Source organism: Halichoerus grypus, chromosome 2 (genome assembly GCF_964656455.1).
Source record: "Halichoerus grypus chromosome 2, mHalGry1.hap1.1, whole genome shotgun sequence".
Lineage (NCBI taxonomy): Eukaryota > Metazoa > Chordata > Mammalia > Carnivora > Phocidae > Halichoerus > Halichoerus grypus.
Genome location: NC_135713.1, coordinates 85,897,692 through 85,922,408, shown reverse-complemented (window position 1 = coordinate 85,922,408; position 24,717 = coordinate 85,897,692). Strand labels below are relative to the sequence as shown.

Sequence of the window (24,717 nt, the reverse complement as noted above, 5' to 3'; positions counted from 1 at the left end):
CTCTTTCTGATGTTTTTCTCATGATTATACATACTGGTGTTATTGGTTCTGGGGAGGAACCAGTGGAAAAGTGCCATTCTCATTACATCATATTAAAGGTACATCATATCATTAACATAATTTACTGACGTTAACCTTGATCACTTTGTTAGGATGAGGTTTATCAGGTTTCTTCACTGTAAAATTAGCTTTCCCCCCTCCTTTCCATCCGTACTGTACCCTTTGTAATGAAGTCACTATGCATGTATTACTATGATTACTATGTTGAGTCTTCCATTGAACATATACACTGATGTGTTTATTTATTCTACTATTGATGGACACCTGGGCTGTTTCCAGTCTAGGGCTATTATGAATAAAGCTGCTATGAATATTCTTAAGTCTTTCTGTGAATATATTTTTATTTCTCTTGGGTGAACATTTAAGGGTAGAATTGTTGGGTTGTCAGGCAGGTGTATTCTTAGTTTTATAAAAAAAAAAACTAGTAGAACTTTTAACAAAGTGACTGTATAATTTCCAGTGTGCCTGTAGCACAAAGTATGGGAGTTCCAGTTGCTTCATATCCTTGTCACCATTTAGTGGTGTCAGAAGCTTTTTTGTTTTTTGTTTTTTTAAGTAGGCTCCACGTCCAGTGTGGAGCCCAACGCGGGGCTTGAGCTCATGACCCTGAGATCAAGAACTGAGCTGAGATCAAGAGTTGGACGCTTAGCCAACTGAGCCACCCAGAGTTTTTAATTTTAGCCATTCCAGTAGGTATACAGCAGTATCTCATTGTGGTTTAAATTTGCATTCCCCTGATGACAAACGATATTGAGTGATACATATTTTAAAATACTATGTGGAGCAGCTTGCGCGGCGGGAGGAGCGGCAGCGGCCAGGCAGCCCAGCTTCGCAAAGGCTCTCAGCGCCCCGGGGCCCGTAGGCACACGGCATGCGCCCGCCCCGCCGCCACGATGCCCAGGAGGAAGGTCAGCTCCGCCGAGGGGGTGGCGAAGGAGGAGCCCGAGGAGGTCGGCGAGGTTGTCAGCTAAACCTGCTCCTGCAAAAGTGGAAACGAAGCCAAAAAAGGCAGCAGGAAAGGATAAATCTTCAGACAAAAAAGTGCAAACAAAGGGGAAAAGGGGAACAAAGGGAAAACAGGCTTTAGTGGCTAACCAAGAAACGAAAGAAGACTTACCTGCAGAAAACGGAGAAACTAAAAATGAGGAGAGTCCAGCCTCTGATGAAGCAGGAGAGAAAGAAGCCAAGTCTGATTAATACCATAAACCATGTCTTATCAGTGGTCCCTGTCGCCCTTCTTGTACAATACAGAGAAATATTTTTATCAACTATTTTGTAAACACAAGTTTTTTAGTAGCTCTAGAAACATTAAGAAGGGGGGAATCCCACCTCATCCCATTTTTTAAGTGTAAATGCTTTTTTTTTAAGAGGTGAAATCATTTGCTGGTTGTTTATTTTTTGGTACAACCAGGAAACAGTGGGATATTGAATGTGGGAGGCTTTGCTTGTCTTGGGTGTCAGCTCAACATTCCATAGATGGGGTAGTTTTTATATCCTATAATACCAAGCATACTAAATGGCAATTTGGAGTCAGTCGTGCATTTACTATGTCTTGAATATTTTAAATTACTTCTATTCCCATGTTGTTTTTGGTAGAATTGTTTCCTAAAGAAAACCACTCCTAGATCTTGGCTCTCCCGGTCAGAATTCTTGTGCACTCTGTAACATCTTGGTCGTGGTAGTCCAGTTTTCCTAATAACTCTGTGAATGTGCTGTGCAAGATTGAGAATTTGAATATGTAGTGTATATGATATTAAATTGTGAATTAATGGGACTTAACAATGTAACAGTGTATCAGCATTTGAAGATCTTGGTACTTGATATGCTGTTAAGGAAAATTTGCCTCCAAATTTTAAGCTGGAAGGTCACTGGAGTAACTTTTAGAAAAGAATCACAACTACATGGTTTTTTTAGATTTTCGGTATGTATGTTAAGAATTGTGTACAAATTGAAATGTCTGTACTGATCCTCAAAACAACCAATAAAAACTCAATTAAGAAAGAAAGAAAAAAATAATAAAAATACTATGTGAATGGAAGGCTGTCTCTGAACAGACTCTTCGTGGGGAACAGAAAGTCTCTAATAAAAAATTAAAACCCAGAATTTGGGGCCTGCTACTTCCAGCCACAGTGAAATTAATAGGGATCAGATGCACTCTATCTTACAGAACTATTCAAAGGGCAGCACAGGACCATAATCCCTGAAAGAAAAAAATTATGAGTGAACTCTGCTCCAGCTTACTGACTGAAGCACTCAAGCCACAGCACAGGGAAGAAGAACCAAACCCGAACCCACTGATCTCCCTGAGTTGAGAATCTAGTGAGGAAAAGGCAACTAAAAATCAGGGAAGAGTATCAGAAAGGAGAGTTGCAGAGGGGGAACTCTAGAGATTGGCAGAGAGTTCTTTCATGTCTTCAGCTGAGTTCTGATGAATGGATGCATTTGAGGAAATTACCCAATGTTGGGGGAAAGAACCACCAGAAAGGAACAGGCAGACAATCCTTGGGACTCAAATGGGTGGGGATAGTTCCTGTTCCCAGGAGTCAAAGTGGGTATTGGTAGAGTATTCAGAAGGGTGTTTCCCCAGTAGTGGGTAAAAATTAGCACCAACTTAAAGGCTGCTCTTATCTTAACAGCAAGCCTCAAAAGAAAACTGTCTCCTAGGTGTCCTAGGAACTTAGCTACATTCCAGAACAAAGCCCAGGAATATTTAAAGAAATACAAAAATATCCAATACCCAACAAGGCAAAATTCAGTGTTTGCCATCCAAAGATTTTCAGGAAGGCAAACAAATTAGAAAATATGAACCAAAATAAGAAAACTCTATCAACAGACACAAGTTCCAAAGTGAGATAGAAGATAAAATTAATTGGGGCACCTGGGTGGCTCACTCTGTTAAGCATCCAACTCTTAATCTCAGCTCAGGTCTTGATCTCAGGGTCATGAGTTCAAGCCCTGTACCGGGATCCACGCTGGGCGTGGGAACCTACGTGAAAAAAAATTACTAGACCAACACATTGAATCAATTATTATAAACTTATATTCTTTATGTTCAAGACAGTAAAGTGTAAACCTGTTAAGAAGAGACATGTAGGAAATATAAAAGACCCAAATTGAACTTCCAGAGATTAAAAAAAGGTCCGAGGTTAAAAATACACTGGATCAGTATAGATTAGAAACTACAAAAAAAATTAGATTAGAAACTACAAAAAAAAGTTAGTGAACTTCAAGACATAGCCATAAAAGCTATACAAAATAAACACAGAGAGGAAAAATCACCTAAACAAAACCAAACTGTGTCAATGAGTTGTGAAAAGAATTAAAAAAAAAAAAAGACAAACATGTTTATTGCTTTACAATCAGCAACAAATATAGCTTAATAATTATAAACATGGTACTTCTAAGTGGTACTCAAATGAAGTGACAAGACCAGAAAGTGCTCTTCCACTTAAAATGTGAAAACTAAACTCCACTCCTTCTGCCAAGAATTTAACACTCTCAAGTAAAATCAATACTTAAGAGGCAAAGGAAACTATTCTCAAATTTATTACATATGTCTGATCACATAATTGAAAAACCTTTTATGCATGATCTAGATAGTGCTAGTACTTAACATTTTATTGAACAGTCCTAACTTTTAAGAACTTAGCACTCTTTTCTTTCAACATATTCTTCTGCAAAAGAGCTGTCTAAAAAATTATAAAATCCAACAACGCATTGCAACTGCATTTCTACTTTTCTCAAGATGGAAAAATTAGTCTTTAACTTGACCTGAGATAAAAACCTAGTGATCTAAGAACCTCAACAAATTCAGTATAGGAAATTTAAGAAAATTATAAGAAGGATCATCATATTAAAACTGCTAGAGGTTGAGTACTTTATCATCTGCTTTGTGGTCAACTGTTAAGTGTCTATTTAAATTTCTTGCCCACTTCTTTATTTATTTATTTTTTTTTTTGTAGTTGTTTATATATCCTGAACACCAAATATTTTATCTCAACCTATGACATGTCTATTTTCTTAACAGGTTTTTTGATGAGAAATTTTTAATCTCTATGAAATCTATTTTATCATTAAAACAAATTTTATGATTATTGCTTACATACTAAGAAACTTTTGCCCACCCCTAAAATTACCAAACTGTTATGATTTTCTCTAAAAACTATATGGTTTTAGCTTTTACAAAGAGGTGTATGGTATCTCTCGAATTAAATTTTGTGTGTAGTTTGAGGTACTACATACTACAAATGGAAGGACTGAGGTTCATTTTCTAAAATGTGGATATCTCATTGTTCTAGTGCCAAGAGTTGAAATGACTCTGCTTTCTCCATTACTGTAAAATTTCACTACTAAATTAAAAAAGCTTTTAATGATTAAAGTTTGTTAAATAAAATTTTGGTTTATTCCTATAATTCAGTTTTTTTCTCTGATGTTGATATTCAGTTTCAACAGACTGTTCAGTTGCCAGACTATTAACTTTAGACATAAGCCACTTAACCAAAACTGGTACGTGGACTAGAAATTTAAACATGTGGAAAAAAGTTACATTTCATGCTCTGAGGAAATGTTAAAAATAGAAAAAGTAAATATACACATAAACACACAATCATAGTAATTCCTGTAACTTATCATTGCTCCTTATTTAAAGTAATTCTACTAACATAGTTTCATTTGTTTTAGTCTTTTGGAATTTTCTACTCATAAATATAAACTGTTTCACTAGAATTACAGAAAGAAAAATGCATTCCAAATAAAATAGATGTTAAAGCAAATTTTCATACAGCACTATTTAAAAAAATACATTCTTTCATTTTTAATACTTCAGCAGTGGGTACACTTGATTTACTCAAACTGTGTTAGAATATTTAAAATTTTGATAAGATGCTATTAATCAAATTTGTCCTCAGCCATGTTACCCTCTGCATAATTACCTTTGTGTAACAGATTATCTGACAGATTAAAGAACTGGTGGGTAAAATCTGTCTGCCAAATGGACACATCATATTGCTCTAGGGTCCTGCAATTCATTTGAAATCCTTTGAGTTTTTAAAAGTTCTACTGAAATAAAATGTAAACATGTTTGAATTAAGTTAAAAAGCACTTGACAGAAAAACTATAACCAGCGGACTCAGGAGATTATGTTTCTTACATGCTTTACTGTTCATTAGCAAACAAGCAGCATTTAAATTCAATGCCTATAATCCTTTATGTACAATACACCAATCTGAAAAGGGGAATATATAATACTGTCCATCTTTTCAAAAATTTCATTAGTGAGCTCACAAATAGCAAAGTCCAAACAATCTGGGTGTTTTGTCAACCAATGAACTACTAAGAAAACTGCTAATAAGAAAAAAGAAAAACAAACACTATGATAGGTCTTACTTCCTGCAAGTCATTACTCAGAAATTACTTTTTCAGTGAGCCTTTTTCTCTCCATGCTCTCCTTAAAATTTTAACTTTATCCCTACCCTGCAACTTCATATTCTTTCTCCCTTCCCTGATTCCTCCTCACCCTCCCCACTCATTAGATCTTATCACTATCTAACATATCCTACATGTGACTCATTCATTTTGCTTCATTCCCGCACAGAACTCTAAGCTCCTTGAGGGAAGGGATTTTGATGTTTTGTTCACTGCTGTATGTAGAGCAGTTTCTGGAATATTGTAGGTACTCAATAAAGATTTACTGAATAATTAAAGGAGTACAAAGCAAAATATTCCTGGAGAAAACACTCTTTGTGAGTGTTTTCAAGGAACGGTAAGTGAATGCCCTCTAACGTGATCTGTGACCATTCCTAAAGCCAAAAATTGCTATTCATTTTTCTCATGCTAACAAAAAGAGAAATCGATACCAGCTGTAGAAATATATAGCTATACATTTAATGTAAATTCCTTATTTTATTTTATTTTATGATAAAACTGAGGTCAATAGTGATAATTCAGTTCTATTTCATTCGTATAGGTTGAACGCCTAGTTAAGTGCAAAAAAATAGCTACCTGAAGGCAGTAATGGGATGTTTCCTGATTGTTAAATTAACATTCTTTCCACAAAATGACGCTGCTTCTTCATTTAAGACAATGAATAGTCTTTTGCCAAGTGGAAGAAAGGAGGGGAGTAACCACATATAAGGAGTTATAAGGGGGAAAAAAAGGAAAGAACAACAACGAACTAGAAAAATACACATTCTCTGAATCATTGAAGGTAAGCCCATCCAACATAATAGTTTGTAGCTAAATAAAGGAGTTCAATTTTAACAGAAGACAAACGTATGGACAGGCTGTATTTGGTTTTTCTTTTTTCTTAGGAAGAAAAAAAAGTAAAATGTTTACCATTTTATTTTATTTTATTTTTTTTAAGATTTTATTTATTTATTTGACAGAGAGAGACACAGCGAGAGAGGGAACACAAGCAGGGGGAGTGGGAGAGGGAGAAGCAGGCTTCCCGCTGAGCAGGGAGACCAATGCGGGGCTCAATTCCAAGACTCTGGGATCATGACCTGAGCTGAAGGCAGACGCTTAACGACTGAGCCACCCAGGCGCCCCAAAATGTTTACCATTTTAAAGGAGAGAAAGGTTGACATTAGCTTTGTGATCATCCTTAGCGTCCATGTCAGAGTTTTCATGGCATATAACCAGCTCAGCTATGAACCCAGGGTACAGACATAATGAGACAAGTAGGAGTTAAAAGATATTGTAGAAATATCTGAGATACTGGGTTCATGGTCTAGGATCATAAATGTGTTCAAATCTGATTCTTTAAGTCACCTAAAGGTCTGTGAAAATGCAGGATGATCCACATTCAAAAATCACTTAGTTTTGTTTTGGTGAATAGAGCCATATACCATGATAGACCATTTTCAATTATGAGATGGCTCAGAAAGTGTGTTTGAATTCAGAGAATGTTGAGACCCTATGCTTTTCAGTACTGAGAATTTAATCTTTCATTTGAAAGAATAAAATTTATCCAGTGAAGTTCCAAGTATAGATTTCATAATGAATTCTACTTATTGCTTCCTGGACCTATCAATTCCATTAATGGATGAATATCTGTTCTGAATCATAACTCAAGAAGAAATGTCACTATTTTACCAATGATATTTATATCAGAAACAATAAGACAATGAGCCCATTCTGCTTGGATGTGTTGGTCATTTATGCATAGCAATTGAAATTCTGGGGAAAATGCCAAAGATAATCAAAATGCATACGGATATTAAGATAAAATTATATGCTTTTCATTTCAGACATATCAATGGGGGTAGAAGGGAGAATACAGCTCTGATTTTTATAGTGCAATGGGCAGGGGGTGGGCGGGGAGGAATCAACAAATTGTCAAATGCAATTCCACAAATCATAAGGAAGCAAGATTATAAGGATTCCTAGTTAATTTAATAGAAATATAAAATAACTGACCTATGAAGCATTTCTATTGACTAGAGCCCAATATTAAAAAATATAAGAATTCTACTGGCCTAATTAAGAATATTAAAATATTATTAGGAATCATTTTGGATATATGTGTGTATACACACACACACACACACATATATATATACACATATTTATAAATTATGTTGTACACCTAAAACAAATACTTCAATTATATCTCTATTAAAAAAATGTTATTTGGTTTACATAAAGTATAAACCCTTTACACTCAGGAACAGAATTTGTGTACAGAGACAAGATGCTTAAATAAACCAGTAGTTATAACCATCACTCTCTTCAAATTTGTTTAGAAAGGCTAAAAGAACCTAAATCAAACCCATTACTTAAGTTAATGTGCAGTTTGCACAAGTTCACAGTATACTTAGGGAGAATTCAAGTCTAAAAAGAGTGAATCAAGAGTATTTTAGAAATGCATGTTACTTCATCCAATAATAAATTCTAAGCCTTCTCTCCACCCCACCCCACCCACCAGATTACTCCACAGTACAATCTTTGAAACTCAAAATAATAAATTATAGTTTTTAAAATGTTGCTCTTTAATAAAAATGGTTTTAAGTATCAGGTGAGGTTCTTTTCAAGTCCAACATGTGAGAACGTTCACATACAAAATAAATGTCATACTTTCCTATAATCTTGTTAAAAGATACTTATTTTAGTGGATGCTGCTATCTCAAGATGTATTTGGAATGTTTCTTTTGGAAATACACATGAACTATCATTAGGCTATATTAACAATTCATATCAGCCGAAGAGTTTTATCCAACTTAAGCACTTATTACTCATATTTAAACATGTCAGCTAATTCCAAAATATTTAATCTATACCAAAAGACAGGAACTTGTCTGTATTGCGATTATTCAAATGAATGTGAACCACAAGCCTCAAAAGTAAGTCCAAAAGACCTTCAAAATTGCTTTCAATAGTGACAATAGCACTGAAACAATAGCACTAATATACAGCCTCTCAAGAACATTCTATGGAAGAACGTTTATCTATAAATTCTACTACTTGTTTAGAAAAGAAAACAAACCTTATTTATCTCTTATATTCATTCACCTTAAAAACTGAAAACTCTTAATTTTGGGTTTTACATAAACAAAGCATCAAAAAAATTTTTACTTTTTTTCATTTCCTATGAATTTATCATTCAAATTACCTCAATTTCATTCTGTAAAAGAAAATATTAACATTTCTTATTCTAAACACTAATACTTAAAACAAATCCTATTTAACATGTGTTTAAATTATTCCTGTAGATTTGGTTAGTGGGAAAGGTTCTGATGTTTGAAAATGACAGAAAAAGAATTTTAATTTGGGAGAAATCACCCAAGTATTTTTAAAATTTTAACAGTCTCACACATAGGCAATGCAAATAAATTGCTTGATCTGATGAACTTTCAAAATGTATTTTAATCTCATTCCAAAAAGAAAGAAAATTTCTAGATACAAACACATCTCAATCACATTTAATATACATTCAGCAACTTAAAATATTATAAGGATCCAATATTTTCACCTTTTATAATCTCAATATATTATATATTTAATATATAATATATATACAATACATACAGGTAGTCAGCAGGATTAAAGTAATTTTTTTAAAGTCTGATCAATATTGATAAATATCTTTAGACTATTAAAAGAACTGTATTTAGGATCACAGAATAAAATAAAATATGGGAGTTCCAAGCCTATTAGCAAGATTGCAAATGTTCATATAGCCAATCATTTTAAAAGATCCCTCAAGTTGGATAGAATACATTTTAAAACAATACTCTTGCTACTCTCAAGCAGCAGTACTTGTAGATATTAAGCATGTACATCTCCATTAAATTTAAAATTACTATGCAGCTTTCTTTACTGTAATATACAGTAGCTATTTCTTCCTTTCTGTTGGATTTTGCTATTGTTGTTTGAAGAGTGACTAATATATTACCAACAGAAGTGACTCTAGCTCCTTTCCCTCCCCGAAAGCATGGCTCAGTCTGAAGATTGTTCTACAGGCAGCCACTAGGAATATTGACAGTACCTTTATACCATTAAGAGCAATCAATCAGTAACTGGAGTCATCTGAGAAGTTTCAAAGACTGCTAGAGGTTTCTGTAAACCAAGGTAATCAAAAGTATTACCCCTGTAGATAGCCCTCTCACATCAGTTAAAACAAGGAGTTAAAATTCCAATGCCACAGTATAGCAGTTAATAATCTACTCTGTAATTTTAAATATTATACCATTGATTCACCCTGAGAACACAGAGGAAGCATTTAAAACAAGATATTCTGATATTTTCTTTCCTTTGTATTTGCTTTCTTCTGGTTTCCAACAGCCCTTCAAGGGCACAAATATTTCAATTCAAAGTGTGACTTGGATATCCTTTTTTGTTAACTGAGATTCATGCCACAGTCAGATACTGGTGATAGAAAAGCCCAAAAAGGCTTGTAGAAAAGAGACAAGCAGCAATCCACCAGGTCAGAAAAGACAGAAGTCCTCGAAAAAGGAGAGGAGTGAAAATATTTTTTAAGCTGCTCAGTGCCACTGTTATTTGTGTAACAGTTACCTTCATCTTCCCATCAGATGGTAATTCAGAGTAAACAGAGTTGGAGGGTAGACTATTATCCACTGGTAAGGTAGAGATAGATTCTGGATAAATCCCCCAGGAATGATTACCTAGAAAATTCAAGACAAAAGTAAAGCTTGAAGACTAACTAATTCCAAGACCTCTAATTAAAAAAAAAAAAAAAAATCTTTAACTTATACTTGAAATTAAGAAAAAGAAGTTTAGTGGCATAACAGATTATTTCACGTTGAAAATAAAGTAAAATAACCTTTTGATTAGACTACAAGCTGGTCTTACCAGTAAAAGTACACTTAAAAGTCTAATTTACTTTTAATTAACTGCACTAAAATCTGGTAAAATAATAAAAATTTTTTTCCTTGTATAATACATTAATCAACTACCTCTACTGGAGTGACAGGGACAAACTCAGTAACTTCTTAGAAATCTTTTCTACCTCTAGAATATCAGAATAAATTTCTTTCTCAGAAACTATCTATGATTTCAATGTGAGAGACTATTAATAGCTTCCAGAAAGTTTTTCATCGTATATTTTCCTATGTTGGATAGGATATGAGTCACATAATTTATAATTGAGCTACTTCTTTATGTTCCATAGATTCCTAAAGGCCATTTACATCTATCATCAGCTCTATAGTATCTACGAAGCCCACCCAAATAATACTTTTAGTTCCTTTGGGCTTCTTAAACCCCCACACTGGCTGACCGCCTGATCTAAGCAAAGGGAAATAATCAATACAATAATGGATAGTTCTCGAATAATACCACACAGGAACTTGATAGTTTAGTGAACAGACTTATAGGAGAACTTTGTTCTTCCGCTGAGAAATCTTTATCCTATCAATATCTAAAGCAGAACTCACTAAAGGATCCTGGATTCATGTAAGTATACAACTACCTTATAAAAACTGAAATGTTAGGCACTAACAAAATCTTCCATCATCTCCTTACAACACAAAATAACTAAGTGCTCATTCAAGTTTCTCAGTAAATCTGGGAATTAATCTTTAGCAAACAATTCTTGTAAGTAAAGCACATTATAAAACTATACGAATCTGAAGATGATGAATCAACTTTTAAAAGTTTCCCGTGTCAAAATTTTAAAGAAAACAATTTTAAGAAGCATATTTCTTTGTAGGTAACAAAAAGCATTATTAATAATAGGCAGAAAGTAAAACAACACATTTCCCAGTTGCCAGGGCAAGCCTACCTAGTGTTTTCAAAAGCAGAGTTGTGTGAAGCAGCATTACCAGAGGTGCCACATACTGCAGGGCAATGACACAAAGGTAATAAAAGACTCGAGCCACCTGCAACCAACAACATTCTTAAGTGTCTAATACGGCTGACATATTATGAGTGAATTAAACTTTCATATAATTGTCAAAATGAATTGCTTAAGAGATAAGTAATCCCATCATGGGAAGGAAGCTAAACGCTATTAAGTTTGCACTTCATTATAAATGCCCCCAAACTGACTTCAGAAAGGCTCAGTTTAAAGATAAGTTTTTTTTGTTTGTTTTTTAAAGATTTTATTTATTTATTTGACAGAGAGAGACACAACGAGAGAGAGAACACAAGCAAGGGCAGTGGGAGAGGGAGAAGCAGGCTTCCCGTGGAGCAGGGAGCCCGATGCGGGGCTCGGTCCCAGGACCCTGGGATCATGACCTGAGTCGAAGGCAGACGCTTAATGACTGAGCCACCCAGGCACCCCTGAAGATAAGTTTTAAATGTGGAAATATTAAACTCCTTGAAAATAGTTCTTAAGTGGTTAATATAAATTGGAGAAAATAATCCCTTAAATTTAAATGGTATATTCACTTACATTTCAAATATAAAACAAAATGCTAGGATCTCTAGACAGACACCAAAAACATCAAGCTAAATAAAAATAACAGACTGAGTCATAAAACCCTCATAAATAAAAACATCAAGTCCCCATTCTATATAAACACATACCACTAAAATTTGAGGTAAAATTATCATAGAGAGAACGAAAATATGTAAAAAAAAAAAAAAAAAAACCAACTGTCTGAATCTTGATGAATACCCTGACTATGAAAGAAAGTGAAAAACAGAGCACTCAACACCAAATTTCTATAAAAAAAACCATGATCCGGTTATACAGATCCAGTTAACTATAATGGTGGATGGATTCCTAGCCCTTTCCTTCTCTGGAATTCCCATTAAGTTAAATATTTACATTTCATCTTTAAATACTTGGAATAATGTTACACGGAATTAATTTAGCCACTAGAACTAGTATTTCCTACCCCATAAGTCTTAAAGGCTAGACAGTAACATATTGTAATGTCTTCCAAATCAAATGGGGGTCCCATTTAGCAACAGTAGATATACCACAGCATTGCAACCCAAACTGTATGATACTTCAAGTACTAAGGCAGGAAGAGGACTTGAGACTCTTTCTTCCCTTAGCACCAAAATCAGATTGAGGTCTCTTCAGTATCTGTCAATTTAAGATTATGCCATATATTTAATGGCAAGAGTACTGTGGGATAAAATTACTATTAAGGTAAATTAAATGCTTTGTTTTCTTACAATACAGTGCTTGCTAGTCTTCGTTGTGACTACAGTACGAAACTTACCATTTTCTGTAGCTCAACTGTACTTATTCGCCCTGCTTCTTTCTTCATCTGATCCACACATTTCTGGGCTAAGTTTAAGTAAGCTTGCAGGTGACTGCGCATCATGGCCAACCGCAAAGCACACAGCAGGATTATTAACCAAAGTCGCAGAGTATCGAATGTAGCTTCTGTCATTCTACAGATCAAGAAGTTGACATGGTGCTCTCAAAGACCAAAATTAGCATGCTAGTTATGTGTGTCAGTGTTCACCACATAAAATATAGGATATCTACACTTAATTACAGTTGGAGATATAAAACAAAAGTATCCCACTTATACTACAGGCTTACCTATATATAATAATTTGACTTGCATAACAGACCTAGACAGATAAACATATCATGAAAGTATAGTAGTAACAGATATGTATCTACAAGAAAAATGCAGGAAGTACCTGGGATCCTCTTCGCTATCTACCCTCCTCCATGGAAAAAAAACTGGTTGTGAAATGAAGAGAAAAGATGGGTGCTCTTAAACTGGAGAATAAGAGAAAGAAGGAAACTACAGGAGACTGCCTGGGGAACTATCAAGTCAACAACCCATGCCTAAAGTTTTGTCTGATTATATAGATATTTGAACAGGATCTCTCACTCTGCTGACTTCCTGATTGGGATCATAGGAAAACCAGAAATTCTGATATATTATGGAGAAATCAGATGTCTCAGATTCCTCTCCAACAAGTCATTTAACCTATGTGCTCGAGCTGGCTCAGTTGTGAGCAATTCCTCAAGACTAAGATGAGGATTCCAGGTAGAAGGTATACTCTTATGATGTTTTTTTCAGTTGACTGGAGAGGGCTCCTTAAAGGACTTTAGAAAGAAGAGGTAATTTCTGATGTCCGGTGATTACCGTAACATAATAAAATTAAAAAAAAAAAAAAAAAGACCATGGTTTCTCCTTCGATAAAAGGTAACACTGTGAGTAATTTGAAAGTAACACCTATACCATGTTCCTTGTCTATTCTAAACTCTAGCACATATCAGGCGCTTAATATAGGATGGCTATAATGTGTGAAATTACTTTTAAAAACATTGTGAATCTGTCAAGTTAAAATTACCATTAAGACTTACTTGTGTGGGGGGAAAAAACATTACAACCTCAATGACTACTTCCCTAGTTCAATAAGATTAACTCAAAAAAAAAAAGTCATGGTCATCACTGATTACATACTCTAAGACAAATGTGTACCAGGATCTAAAAGAAATACATAATATAAAATGTATACTGTGGAGTCAATGACTTGTCAAGGTTTTCTACTTTAATTTTGATGAGGCAGAGCAGTGAAAGAAACATTGATTAAGCATTTACTTCCAGCTGGTTGCATTACATGCATTCTTTCATTTAATTCCAATGATAACTTTGTGAGGTAGATACTATTATCTTCATTTTCCAGATGGGGAAACAGAGGCTCAGTGAAGTTAAATAATCTCCTTCAAGTGACAGTTTCAGTGAAGATCAGAACTGGGGTTTGAACCAGCTTTGTCTGAATCTTTCTATTACTCTAACATAGTTCCACAAGGCTAATGAGTTAATATATCATAAGTACAGTTATCAGTACCTTTTAATAAATTGTTTCTGTGTTTCCTTACCATCTTCTTCTGTTAAAAGGGGAAATATGACCTAATATTAGATAACAATGTTAAGGCATTATTTTTAATGTGATAGGTATGATGATAATATTATGCTGGAAAATGTCATTTCTTAGAGGTACATACTCATGTACTTAAGGGTAAAAATGTTAGATCTCTACTTCACTTGAAAAACTACTTCATTAAAAAAACAAAACAAAAAAGGGTGAAGCAAATATGGAAAATATTAACAACTCTTATAGGGGCTAAATATGAGTTTCCATTTCTACTACTTATTTTATCCTCTGTAATTTTCACAGTTAAGGAAAAAAGAACTGAAGAAACTATCTTAAAAATAGGCCCAAAAAACAAAAATGTCAGATAACAACTGGACATTAAGTGAGAAGGCAGAAAAACTTACAAGTACACAAGATAACTGTTAATGTGGATTAATAATCATTCACATTCATTAATGAAGATCATAAAAAAGTTACATGATGATTTGTAGCTTCAGTTTTAGAACACATCTTTTAGCATTTCTATTAATGTTTTAAAAATACAGTATCCTAATATTATCATTAAAAAACTTAAAATACAGTATATACCATTTCGGAAAACAGTTTTGATTCTATAAGGAAACAAAATTAGCCCTCAAATACCCATACTTACAAAGGGACACTTTCTTTACCCAATGGTGGGTTCATAATGTAGTCTTTGGTGATTGGTTTTACCCAGAGCAGAACCATAAATAAAGGAGCCAAGAAGTTGATATGAAGTAATGTTCTGAAAGTATGTAAGAAATAAATATAAAAACCCAGGAACAAAATACACTAATAAACTACAGAAACTTGGAACTTACAAAATGAAGGTAGAAACTTATTTTCAGTATTCTGTATTAAGGTACCACTGTCATCGTTATTTTCTATTTATCATTATCACTTGACACTGATTTGAGCCCCTGCAAAACTACCTCATTATCTGAATTTCTCAAATGAGAACATTTAGATTCAGGAAAGTTAAATGACTTGCTCATGGCAATATTACAGGTTAAAGGCAGATGTAGCACTAAAATCTAAATCTGTTTGGTTCTATCCTAGTGTTCTTTAACTATCCCCTACTATATCCCTGATTTAATACACAGGTTAAAATATGTAAAAAAAATACTTGGAATAATGACTAACTTTATACAGTCAATGAATCCAATGGATTTTCAGTATAGAGGCATCATCTTTTGACACTTTTTCAATGCAAGCCAAAACAAAGTGCCTCCTTATTATTTACAAGTAAGAGTCAGTGATTAGCAAGGTCCATAATACTAGAAGGCATAATATAACACTGTTAGAATCATAAATGATTCATATATTTTTATTTCTTCACGCAGTATTATGAATTTCCCTATCCTATACATACCAAGAAAATTTACATCACTCCACAAAGGCAATATACCTAATACACCAAAAGGTTTTAGGTCTGAGTTATAATTTCATTGTTAATTATTGTCCCAAGTTTGTATCCTACAAAGACAGATGACTGTAAAGACTGTTCTTATTTCAGAAAAAAGACAAACTCTTCTATTTTATTACCATGTCCTGTTTTCAGGATCAACCACAGTGAAGGGCTAAACTGGAGGGTTTTAAATACACACACATGCATACACACACATTTCAAAATCTTCACTACAGTGAAAATGACAGTGATCTATGTGAGGAAAACAGGGCTGCGTCAGAACACTTGACAGGGTAAGGTGGAACTTTGGTTCTAAGCTCTGGCATTAAAACAAGTACTAGTGCCTGGCCATGGGGCTGAGGAGAATGCTGCTCTTTGTGCCAGTCATGCTATTCTCACACCAGAACAAGGTTGCCCACACTCCTGTATCATGGCAAGAGTGCTACAATACATCCAGGGGCTGCAATGAACTGAAAATAAAGCTCCAAACCCCAAAGGGGAAAAAATCTTAAAAAGAAGCTACATTTTACTGAAAAGGAAACTAAGATGTGCTCCCTCCCAATCCTAAACCACCACTAAATGCTTTAAATGTTTTTATAAAGTGATTCTTTCATCCCCCAGCCTGGGTAAACCACCGGTGTGGGGGAAGAAAGCAGCAGTATTAGGTATGCAGTGTTGCTAGGGAACACTCTAGTATCAAGGAGCAGCCCACAGCGGTTTCAGTAGCTGGTGAAGGGCTCCCCTCCACCCACCCTTTCAGCTTATTTAAATCCTAACACTGGGTTTAGTGGACTCTGAAGTGTGTGTGTAGAGAGGAGGGGGAGAACGAGGTTTTGTTTTAAAAGAAGCCATTAGAAAGATGGATGGATGTTGGGAGAAAGGCAGGATGTAGCCAAGAGCATGCTGAGTAAAAGGAGGGGAAAAAAGAGGGATGAAGAAGTGGGTACTGGGAGGTGAGAATAGGTAAACGCGTGCGCACATGGGCATGTACACATACATGCGCGCACACACACACACACACACACATAAAATATGCAGAAAAATGGAGGTTAAGGAAAAAACAAAAAAGATTCAAAATTAAAATAAAGGAAAATGACATAGGTAAGAGATAAGAATGTGAAAAGACTACAGAATCAGCATCATTAAATACAGGGTTTTAAGAGCAGAAATGTTAAGAAAAATTATCAGAGAAACTCAAAGATTATATATACATATATCAATGGAATATTCTCAACTTGGGCTTCTACTGTAAAACATAAAGACAAGATGGAAATTTGGGTCTGGATATGAATTGAAAGATATAAACCTGTCATTCTGCCAAGGTGTCTAACATCAACAAAAAACATCTATAACAACCATAAAGAATATAGTAAATGGGCTTTGAACTATATGTAGAGATTCAAATATGATTTCTCCATTTGAGAACTAAAATAGAAACTGGCAGTTAAAAGTAATCTATGATATTTAATACTGTACAGTATCAGCACTCCCCAAATAAAATAACGTATTATTTTAACAAGAGTCTCATAAACCGATCAGTAATTTAGGAAAAACATACATTTCTTATGTATACAGAGTTAACTTTCAAAACACTTTTAAATAAAAAATTAAATTATTTAATTAATATTTACATAAAATTTAAATATTTTAATGAAAATGTTCTAATTTAAGAGAATTACCATAGATCCTTAGTTCAGCTGTAGATGATACTACAGTATTATAAACACTGACTTCTGAGTTAAAAAGAATTAACATAAATACTGATATTTCCTTTTTTTAACAAGTAAAAAAGAAATTTAGTAATTGATGTATGTTTTTAATCACAGGACTCAAACTTTAGAAGTGAATAAAAGAAACCTGCTTATAGAAGAAGAAGTAGTGTGACATCAAATGGTTATTTATTAATTTTCAATACAATAATTTATTATTTCATTACAATAATATACCTTCATTAAGATGGAAAACATATATTTATCTGCATGTGCTTATGTACATTTTCCGCTTACTGTGTAATTTTTTCTGTTGCCAAATTCAGGGCATCCAGATGCATTTGAGCCAGTCGTAATCCAGGAAATGTCAAAAAAGCCCCAATGAGTGAACAGAAAATAGCCAGGAAAAATTTGAAAGTAAGTTTTGAAACAGGACCCCTAAATAAAATTTAAAAAAAAAAAAAAAAAAAAAGGTAGTAAGTTCTTTAACTTTCTAGGAATTTCCTTTCCTCTAATCAATTACTGTACAAACCACAATAATAGTAGTAACAAAAACTAAGTAAACTTTTACAAAAAGACTGCTCTTACTCAATTATCTATAATGGATTTTGGTGAACTGTAAACTAAATCAGGCATCTCTAGCCACACTGGTAACAACCCAACTGCATATTCAACATAGAATTTGATATACGACTCAGATATAAAGTTATTTAATCTCTCGTGGCAGAGGAATTAAATCAAATAAGAGCAAATCCAAATAAGAATTCCATCAAACATACTAACTTTATACATATGTAAAAATTATGAGTGAGGATATTTCTAAAAGTCCTACTTAAAGAACTCTTTTCAAGGATTAAAAACACAAAGCCACTTACAGTAAATGCTTTTTTACAAAAAAATGAAAAAATTTAAACTTAAGTGATACTTAGTATTTTTAAAAACTTACTGAGATTCTAAACCTTGCTTTTCAAGAAACTGCATCGCACTATCTGAAAAATTTGTAAACCCTGCAGGGAAAAAAAAATTATTCTTAATACAGAATCTTTCTTTGGAAATAAAATGTTAGGAAACAGAACATCTTAAATCTTGAAGTGACTAGCTTAGGCTCTTTCATGTGCTAATTAGTATGCCATAATGCAATAAAATTTGGTTATTAGCAGGAACAGTCTTTGAAAACATCCCTTTGATATCTGTACATTCCATAAGTGTGCATAAAATTTGCATCAAAATTTGCATCTTTATCTATGTGAGTAAACTTCAGCATTGCAGAAACTTAAACTTAACTAAGGAAAAAATGAGGGGGCAGCATTTTTAGAAGCAGCTAACAAAAAGTTTAGCTAAAACAAAAAAAAAAGGAAGATTAAGAATAATAAAGGTTAATTATTTAGAACATTACAGAATATACATCTCAAACCTAATTTTAAAAACATATCAAATATAAAACATAATTAAATAATGAAGTAAAAAATATTAACACTTGATAAAGCAAAACTGATTTTTAAACTTATATAAAATGATTACCTGTTTCAAGTCCAAATTCCAGATAGTTTTCTGTTACAATCAAGACTGCCATTGCTTTCACAAAGAAAAAAAATCCAAAGGTAACACAGACTGATCTTTCACCACCATCTTCTACTTTAAAATAGTGTGTAGTTAATGAAAATAGAACTTTGCTGCAGAAGAAAAAGTTCAGGAAAAACCACAAGTAACTGTGGGAGTTAAATAGAACCATCTTTATAGGACTTAAACTCCAATAAAATCTGACTACAACGTTTATTTTGAGTCTACAACATGCTTATCTACAAGGTGCCCTTTGGAAGGAAGTGAAAAACTAACGAAAATCTGATTAGTCTTCCAGGAAATAGGACATAAAAACAAAGCAAATTTTAGCGAAGTTTATAACATTTTTAAATTAATGAAAAGTGCACATATACATGTTAAGCTGTAACTAGGGAAAGAATGTATTTCTATTTTATCTGATTCAAATTTTACTAGGAGGTTGTTATAGTAATTTTATGAAACAGGTTCTCAGTGACATGAAAAGCCAAGGTAGAGGTTATTTTAGGGAACTACCTTTTCTTTGGCATGTTCTTCAAATAAATTATATTTAGAATTAAACACACACACGTCACAGAAATCATCTGTAAATCATCCAATAATTCAAAATTTGAGAATCACTAATAGCCACTGGTAAGCTGGTATCATTTCACAGATTACCATTAAACAAAAAAACCTAGAGAAAATAAGTTCCAGCTGAGTACTCAAAAACAACCAAAGGTTCAACATGCTCAATTATTTAAAAAAATAAATAAAATACTTTTATGTAAAAATATTAGATTATTTTATTTGAACTCCCCCACTCCTCCAAACAAGTGATCAAATAAATATCAAACCAGTGGATGATGCAAAGCTAGAACCCAGATTTCCATTATATCAAATCGTCTTGAAAGCATAAACCTGCCAAACAAAATAAGGTGCTTGGCAAAAAAAAAATCTAGAAAAGCAACTTTCACATCAACTATATGTCAAGCATGGAAAATAATAACAGCTGTCACTTAGTACTTGCAAGTGCTAGGCACTACCAATTAACTCATTTCATCCTCACATTAGCTAACTATCATCATTACTTTACAGATTTTAAAAAACTGTGGCACAGAAAAGAAACTTGCCCAAGAGCACATAGCTTAATTAGAGGAAGTAAGGATTTAAATCTAGGCAGTCTGGATCCAGAATGTTCACTTAACTTATTATACTGCCTCTTCTAAACTGTATACAGCACCTAAATTATGTGGTAGTTTAGCAGTAACACAAGAAACCTAAAAATAGAGTCGCCATGAAAGATGTGAATAGTTCAAACATTCTCATGATCAGAAGACTCCTTCTTGAACAGTTGGGAAAGGGTAAGAACTCTCTCATCCTTTCTGCTTAAAAAGCTGTCCTTTTTTGCCCTACTTAAAAATGGTTAATAAACTTATTACCCATTCTTTTATTTTTTTGGATACTACCTAGAATATTGGATATAAATGCTTCCCAGCTGCTTCCCAGCTGCTCTTAGTTAAGGTCCCCTAGCCTAAAGTAAGACAACTTAAAGGTAATAAAGACAGATGACTTTTTGGCCTTTTTTCAAATGGAACTTGAAATAAATCTCTACTGGAATGTAAAGTCCATTATATCAAGGATTCTTGTCTCTTGTTCAGTGCCAAGAAAAATGCCTGGCACATAGTAGGTACTCAAACAATCAGTGAATGAATTCTGCCATAGAAATGTTTTTACATGGCAGTTTAGGTAAGCTGAAATAGTATTAATTCTATGCTTCAAGGGTAAATAGATCTTTGAAAAAGGATATAAAAAACAACACTGTTTGCCTGGGACAATATATTCAAAGTAAAAAAAAAAAAAAAACCTCAATGTAGAAAAAGTTTTAGTCTACAGATCTGTCTTTATTATTGGTAATAACAAAAATATAAATTATTTACCACCCATGGTTATAAATGTAAAGGACTGCCTGGGTTTTATAAAGGCTATGGTTTTGTTTTCTTAAGGCTTATTTAGCGGATAGTTTCCCCTTTAAAATGTAAAAAAAAAAAAAAAAAGTACAGGAATAGCTCATCTTTACCCACTTATTCCAGAGCAACCAGGCCCCCAGAACAGTATGTGATGGAAAGTATTTTATTAACACCCTTTACTCAGCTCATTTTTCAGTGAGTATCATCCCCTTCCTGCCTTTCACTGTTCTCATCTCTTCTCATCTCATGTTATTTCCACTCCAGCTAATCTCCTTTTCATATAAATCTCTTCTTTTTCTTAAATACCATGATGCAAGATAAATACTTTCTCTAATCTGTTTTCCTAATTACTTATTAGTAATAGTGCTATTTTCTTTGGAGAACTATGGTCTTGTATGCTATGTTACCGACAAAATGAACTTTCATGGGCTAATATTGCCAGGGGAAATGCCATTTATAGCATTATTTCTCTAAAAAAGTATTACTTTACTTCTAAGCATTTTAGAACAATCTACAAATTAGTTTGGAGATACTACCTACAAATCGCTGTACTAGAAACTGATTTCAACTTTTTAATGTATTTCTTCATAGACTGTAATATTTTTATGCTAGTCTATAAATAAAATACCCAATTTGCTTCTAAGGTAAGACAAAACCAGATAATGAAAAGCTAGATGATAACCCCTGAACTTTTTTAATAAAAGACTTCTGCATGTTTTCATATTTACTATAGTGAATACCTGCTTTAGAATATATATAACCAGAATACACATATAGAACTTCAGCATACAACTTCTGAAGTCATTTACCAGGTATTTTAAATGTCTTCTTATATCCACCATAACTCAGGTTAAATATATTACTGGTTAAGTATTTGAACAAATTACTTCTTTAATGTAAAAAAATAAGACTAATAAACAAGCAAACACCATTAGTTTGCAATTATTACCTCCAGCAAATATACAGCACTCTATCACAAAGTTATCTTGCTCAATTTAAGTCTGTAGTACTCTGGTTATAGAACAATAGAGAAATCTGAAACTCTACTGAAGTAAAAAAGCTAACCCACACAATAATAGATGTCAGTTTCTATGATACTGAGCACTAAGGGGGAAAGGGGAAGCTAAATTATTTTCATAAATCCTCAAGTCTTATAAATCTGCAAAACTGACAATCTCTGCAATTTACAGTAAGAATTTCAAGAGTGATATTTACACTGCAGTTCTTATTTCGCAGTGTGGTATTTTGTGATATTCCATGTGTTATCCCTTCACAATTCTAAAATCAGACAACATTATTGTACAAGTTTTCCCTAAACATGTTTGTCAATCTTTTTCCTACCTTGGCTAACAGCTACTAAATATTTATAAGCAATAAGAGTGTATCGCATCATTGCAGAAGTTGGCATGATTTTGTAATATTCAGCTTAAGTAAGACTGTCAAATTGATAGGATGTCAATTTCAATTAAAATGATTAATGAGGGTTTAGCACTATTTTTCTCCATTTCTCTAAGAATATCTTCATTTTAGAGTTTTTGCATTTATGTTCTCACATCAAAGACAAACACTAGTGGTCTACAGTTGCTTAAAGTATAAAGACTTTCTAAGGGAAAAAAAAAATAGTAAGACTATATACCCAACATAGGGCCCTGACAGAAATCAAGAGTCTCCAGCGAGGGGAAATAAAGGCAGGATCTGCCCCACCATCAACGCAGACCTGTTCCATTAACCTGGGTGAAAATATATTGTTTGTAATGAAAGATGCTTCTGAGAGGAGCTATGTGTGCATACAGAAAAAAGCTACAAAGCATTAACCTAAACCACCTTGCATAATCAAAGCTTGTCGGACAGTTTTCTAATTAACAAAAGTAACAAACACATTGTAGCTTAAATTTACATTATGATTTAGTTTTTAGTAGTTCAATTACTGAAAACTATAAAATTAAGACTTCTCTGCTTAAAACTTCCTAACTTCTCAGAGAAGTACTACACATGTAAGATCCTATTATACAATTATTTTTAAAATAATGCAATTATAAAAGCATAACCTCATTATATCTATGATTAAGTGATATTAATCACTTTATTAAGAGCCGAACCCAGGTTAAAGTGTGATTATGAAAGCAAATAACAACAACCAAAAAATCTGACTTTTTCAATAAATAGGACTACTGAAGCTTTTCCCCATGCAAATCATTGTTTTTTTTATAATGAAGTAGAGAATCTCTCTCTGAGTACCAAGTTTTCTAAGCAAGCAAGTTAGGAACAATTTTACAAGTCTTTTAAACTTCATCTTAACTTTCAGCATTCAAGGAGTGATACACAAAAACAGTTTAAGAGTGATGATGAAATTCTAGAATACAGATGCTCCAATTTTTCCCTCTAAGATATTCTGAATCCTGTGTTCCTTACTCATTTAACTCTTCTCCAAAACTTGAAAATAAAAGAAACAACATTGGTGGTTCATTTTACTAGTATCAAACACTATAGGTCCATCTCTTTCTTGGCATTATAACGAAGAGTTTACACACTGGGAAAAAATAAGGAAAATGGAGTAAGATTAAAAAACAAATACAACCTTCCCCTCCCCGCCAAATCACAACGTAACTGCTTTTGAGATCTAGCTATGATCTCTCTCACTGCCTGAGGGCCCTAAGCCCAGGCTGGAAAAACACTGCTTCATTTTTACTGAAAACGGATACGAGAATCTAGAGACAATTTCCAACTCCTTCACTTACAATGAAAAGCAAAACAACATCTTAGCCAAAAGTGATATCAAACGACCAAAATGAAATTTCTCAAATATTACACCCACCGCAATACTTTGTTACCACAGAATAATTAAATTACAAAATATGTCAACACTAAAGGAAAGAAAATAACAAAATTAGATGTAATCTAATCCAGGCAGGAAGCATAATCTTCCTTATATCACTACTACCTTAATATATTAACCACCAATACCTAAAATGTTATAACCTCTACATCCTCAATTCATATTGAATACTGGATGAATCTTAAAACCAAGTATCTATTGAATCCCATATTAGAACAAAACCTTCCCATAACCCACAGTGTAAAATACACATACAATATTCTGAAATGTAACATTATGATCTGGCTACACCCATATCTTCAAGCTTTCATTCATCAGTCCCCAAGCCTCTACTTAAATCAGAATGGTGTGTTAACATTTCCTAAAGGTAACAGCTATACTGTCTTAGAGACCACAACCTGATATCTGAACTACCTTATTCCCCTCCCTCTACCTACTCAAAGACTCAAGCTCCACATCCTTTATAAAGCTTACCATTAACTCTCCGGCCCAGACATTCTCTCCCTCTTCTGAACTCACAGCAATCACTACTCTAATTCACCTGGTATGTATATCATATGCTATCTTTTTAATTTCTTTTTTTGAAGTAGGCGCCATACCCACCGTGGAGCCCAACGCAGGGCTTGAACTCATGACTCTGAGCTCAAGATCTCAGCTAAGAGTTGGATGCTTAAGCGACTGAGCCAGCCAGGCGTGCCTATCATATGCTATCTTGAACTATAGTGTAACATAGATGGAAAGAAAGCATTCTCTAGATCTAGGCTGCCTGCCTGAATCTTGGTTCTACTCTTATTAGGTGATCCTCCATGTAAAAGTTAATTAACCTGTCTCCAATTTCTTCCTTTGTAAAAAGCAACTAATACATCTACCACCTCAGAGGGCTGTTTTGAACATTAAAGATTTCTTTGTAGTTTTTAGCAA

At 33.7% G+C, this 24,717-nt stretch overlaps 1 protein-coding gene and 1 pseudogene across 8 annotated transcripts in view; one reads left to right on the top strand and one right to left on the bottom strand.

Annotated features, from left to right (window-relative positions):
• Window positions 1–953: 953 nt before the first annotated feature.
• On the top strand, window positions 954–1,352 carry LOC118523025 (non-histone chromosomal protein HMG-14 pseudogene; annotated as a pseudogene).
• A 7,552-nt stretch (window positions 1,353–8,904) lies between these two features.
• Window positions 8,905–24,717, bottom strand: part of TMEM161B (transmembrane protein 161B) — a 67,312-nt gene continuing 51,499 nt past the window's right edge. For 6 of the 8 annotated variants that reach the window (XM_036072177.2, XM_078067079.1, XM_078067081.1 and 3 more), the window contains 7 exons: window positions 18,976–19,127; window positions 18,401–18,461; window positions 17,752–17,892; window positions 14,969–15,082; window positions 12,693–12,867; window positions 11,300–11,396; window positions 8,905–10,181 (listed from right to left, as the gene is read on the bottom strand). In XM_036072177.2, the coding sequence (XP_035928070.1) occupies window positions 9,907–10,181; window positions 11,300–11,396; window positions 12,693–12,867; window positions 14,969–15,082; window positions 17,752–17,892; window positions 18,401–18,461; window positions 18,976–19,127 (1,015 nt within the window). In that variant the 3' untranslated portion in view covers window positions 8,905–9,906. The remainder of the gene's footprint in view (window positions 10,182–11,299; window positions 11,397–12,692; window positions 12,868–14,968; window positions 15,083–17,751; window positions 17,893–18,400; window positions 18,462–18,975; window positions 19,128–24,717) is intronic. The other 2 variants (XM_036072276.2, XM_078067077.1) reach the window with 2 other exon arrangements.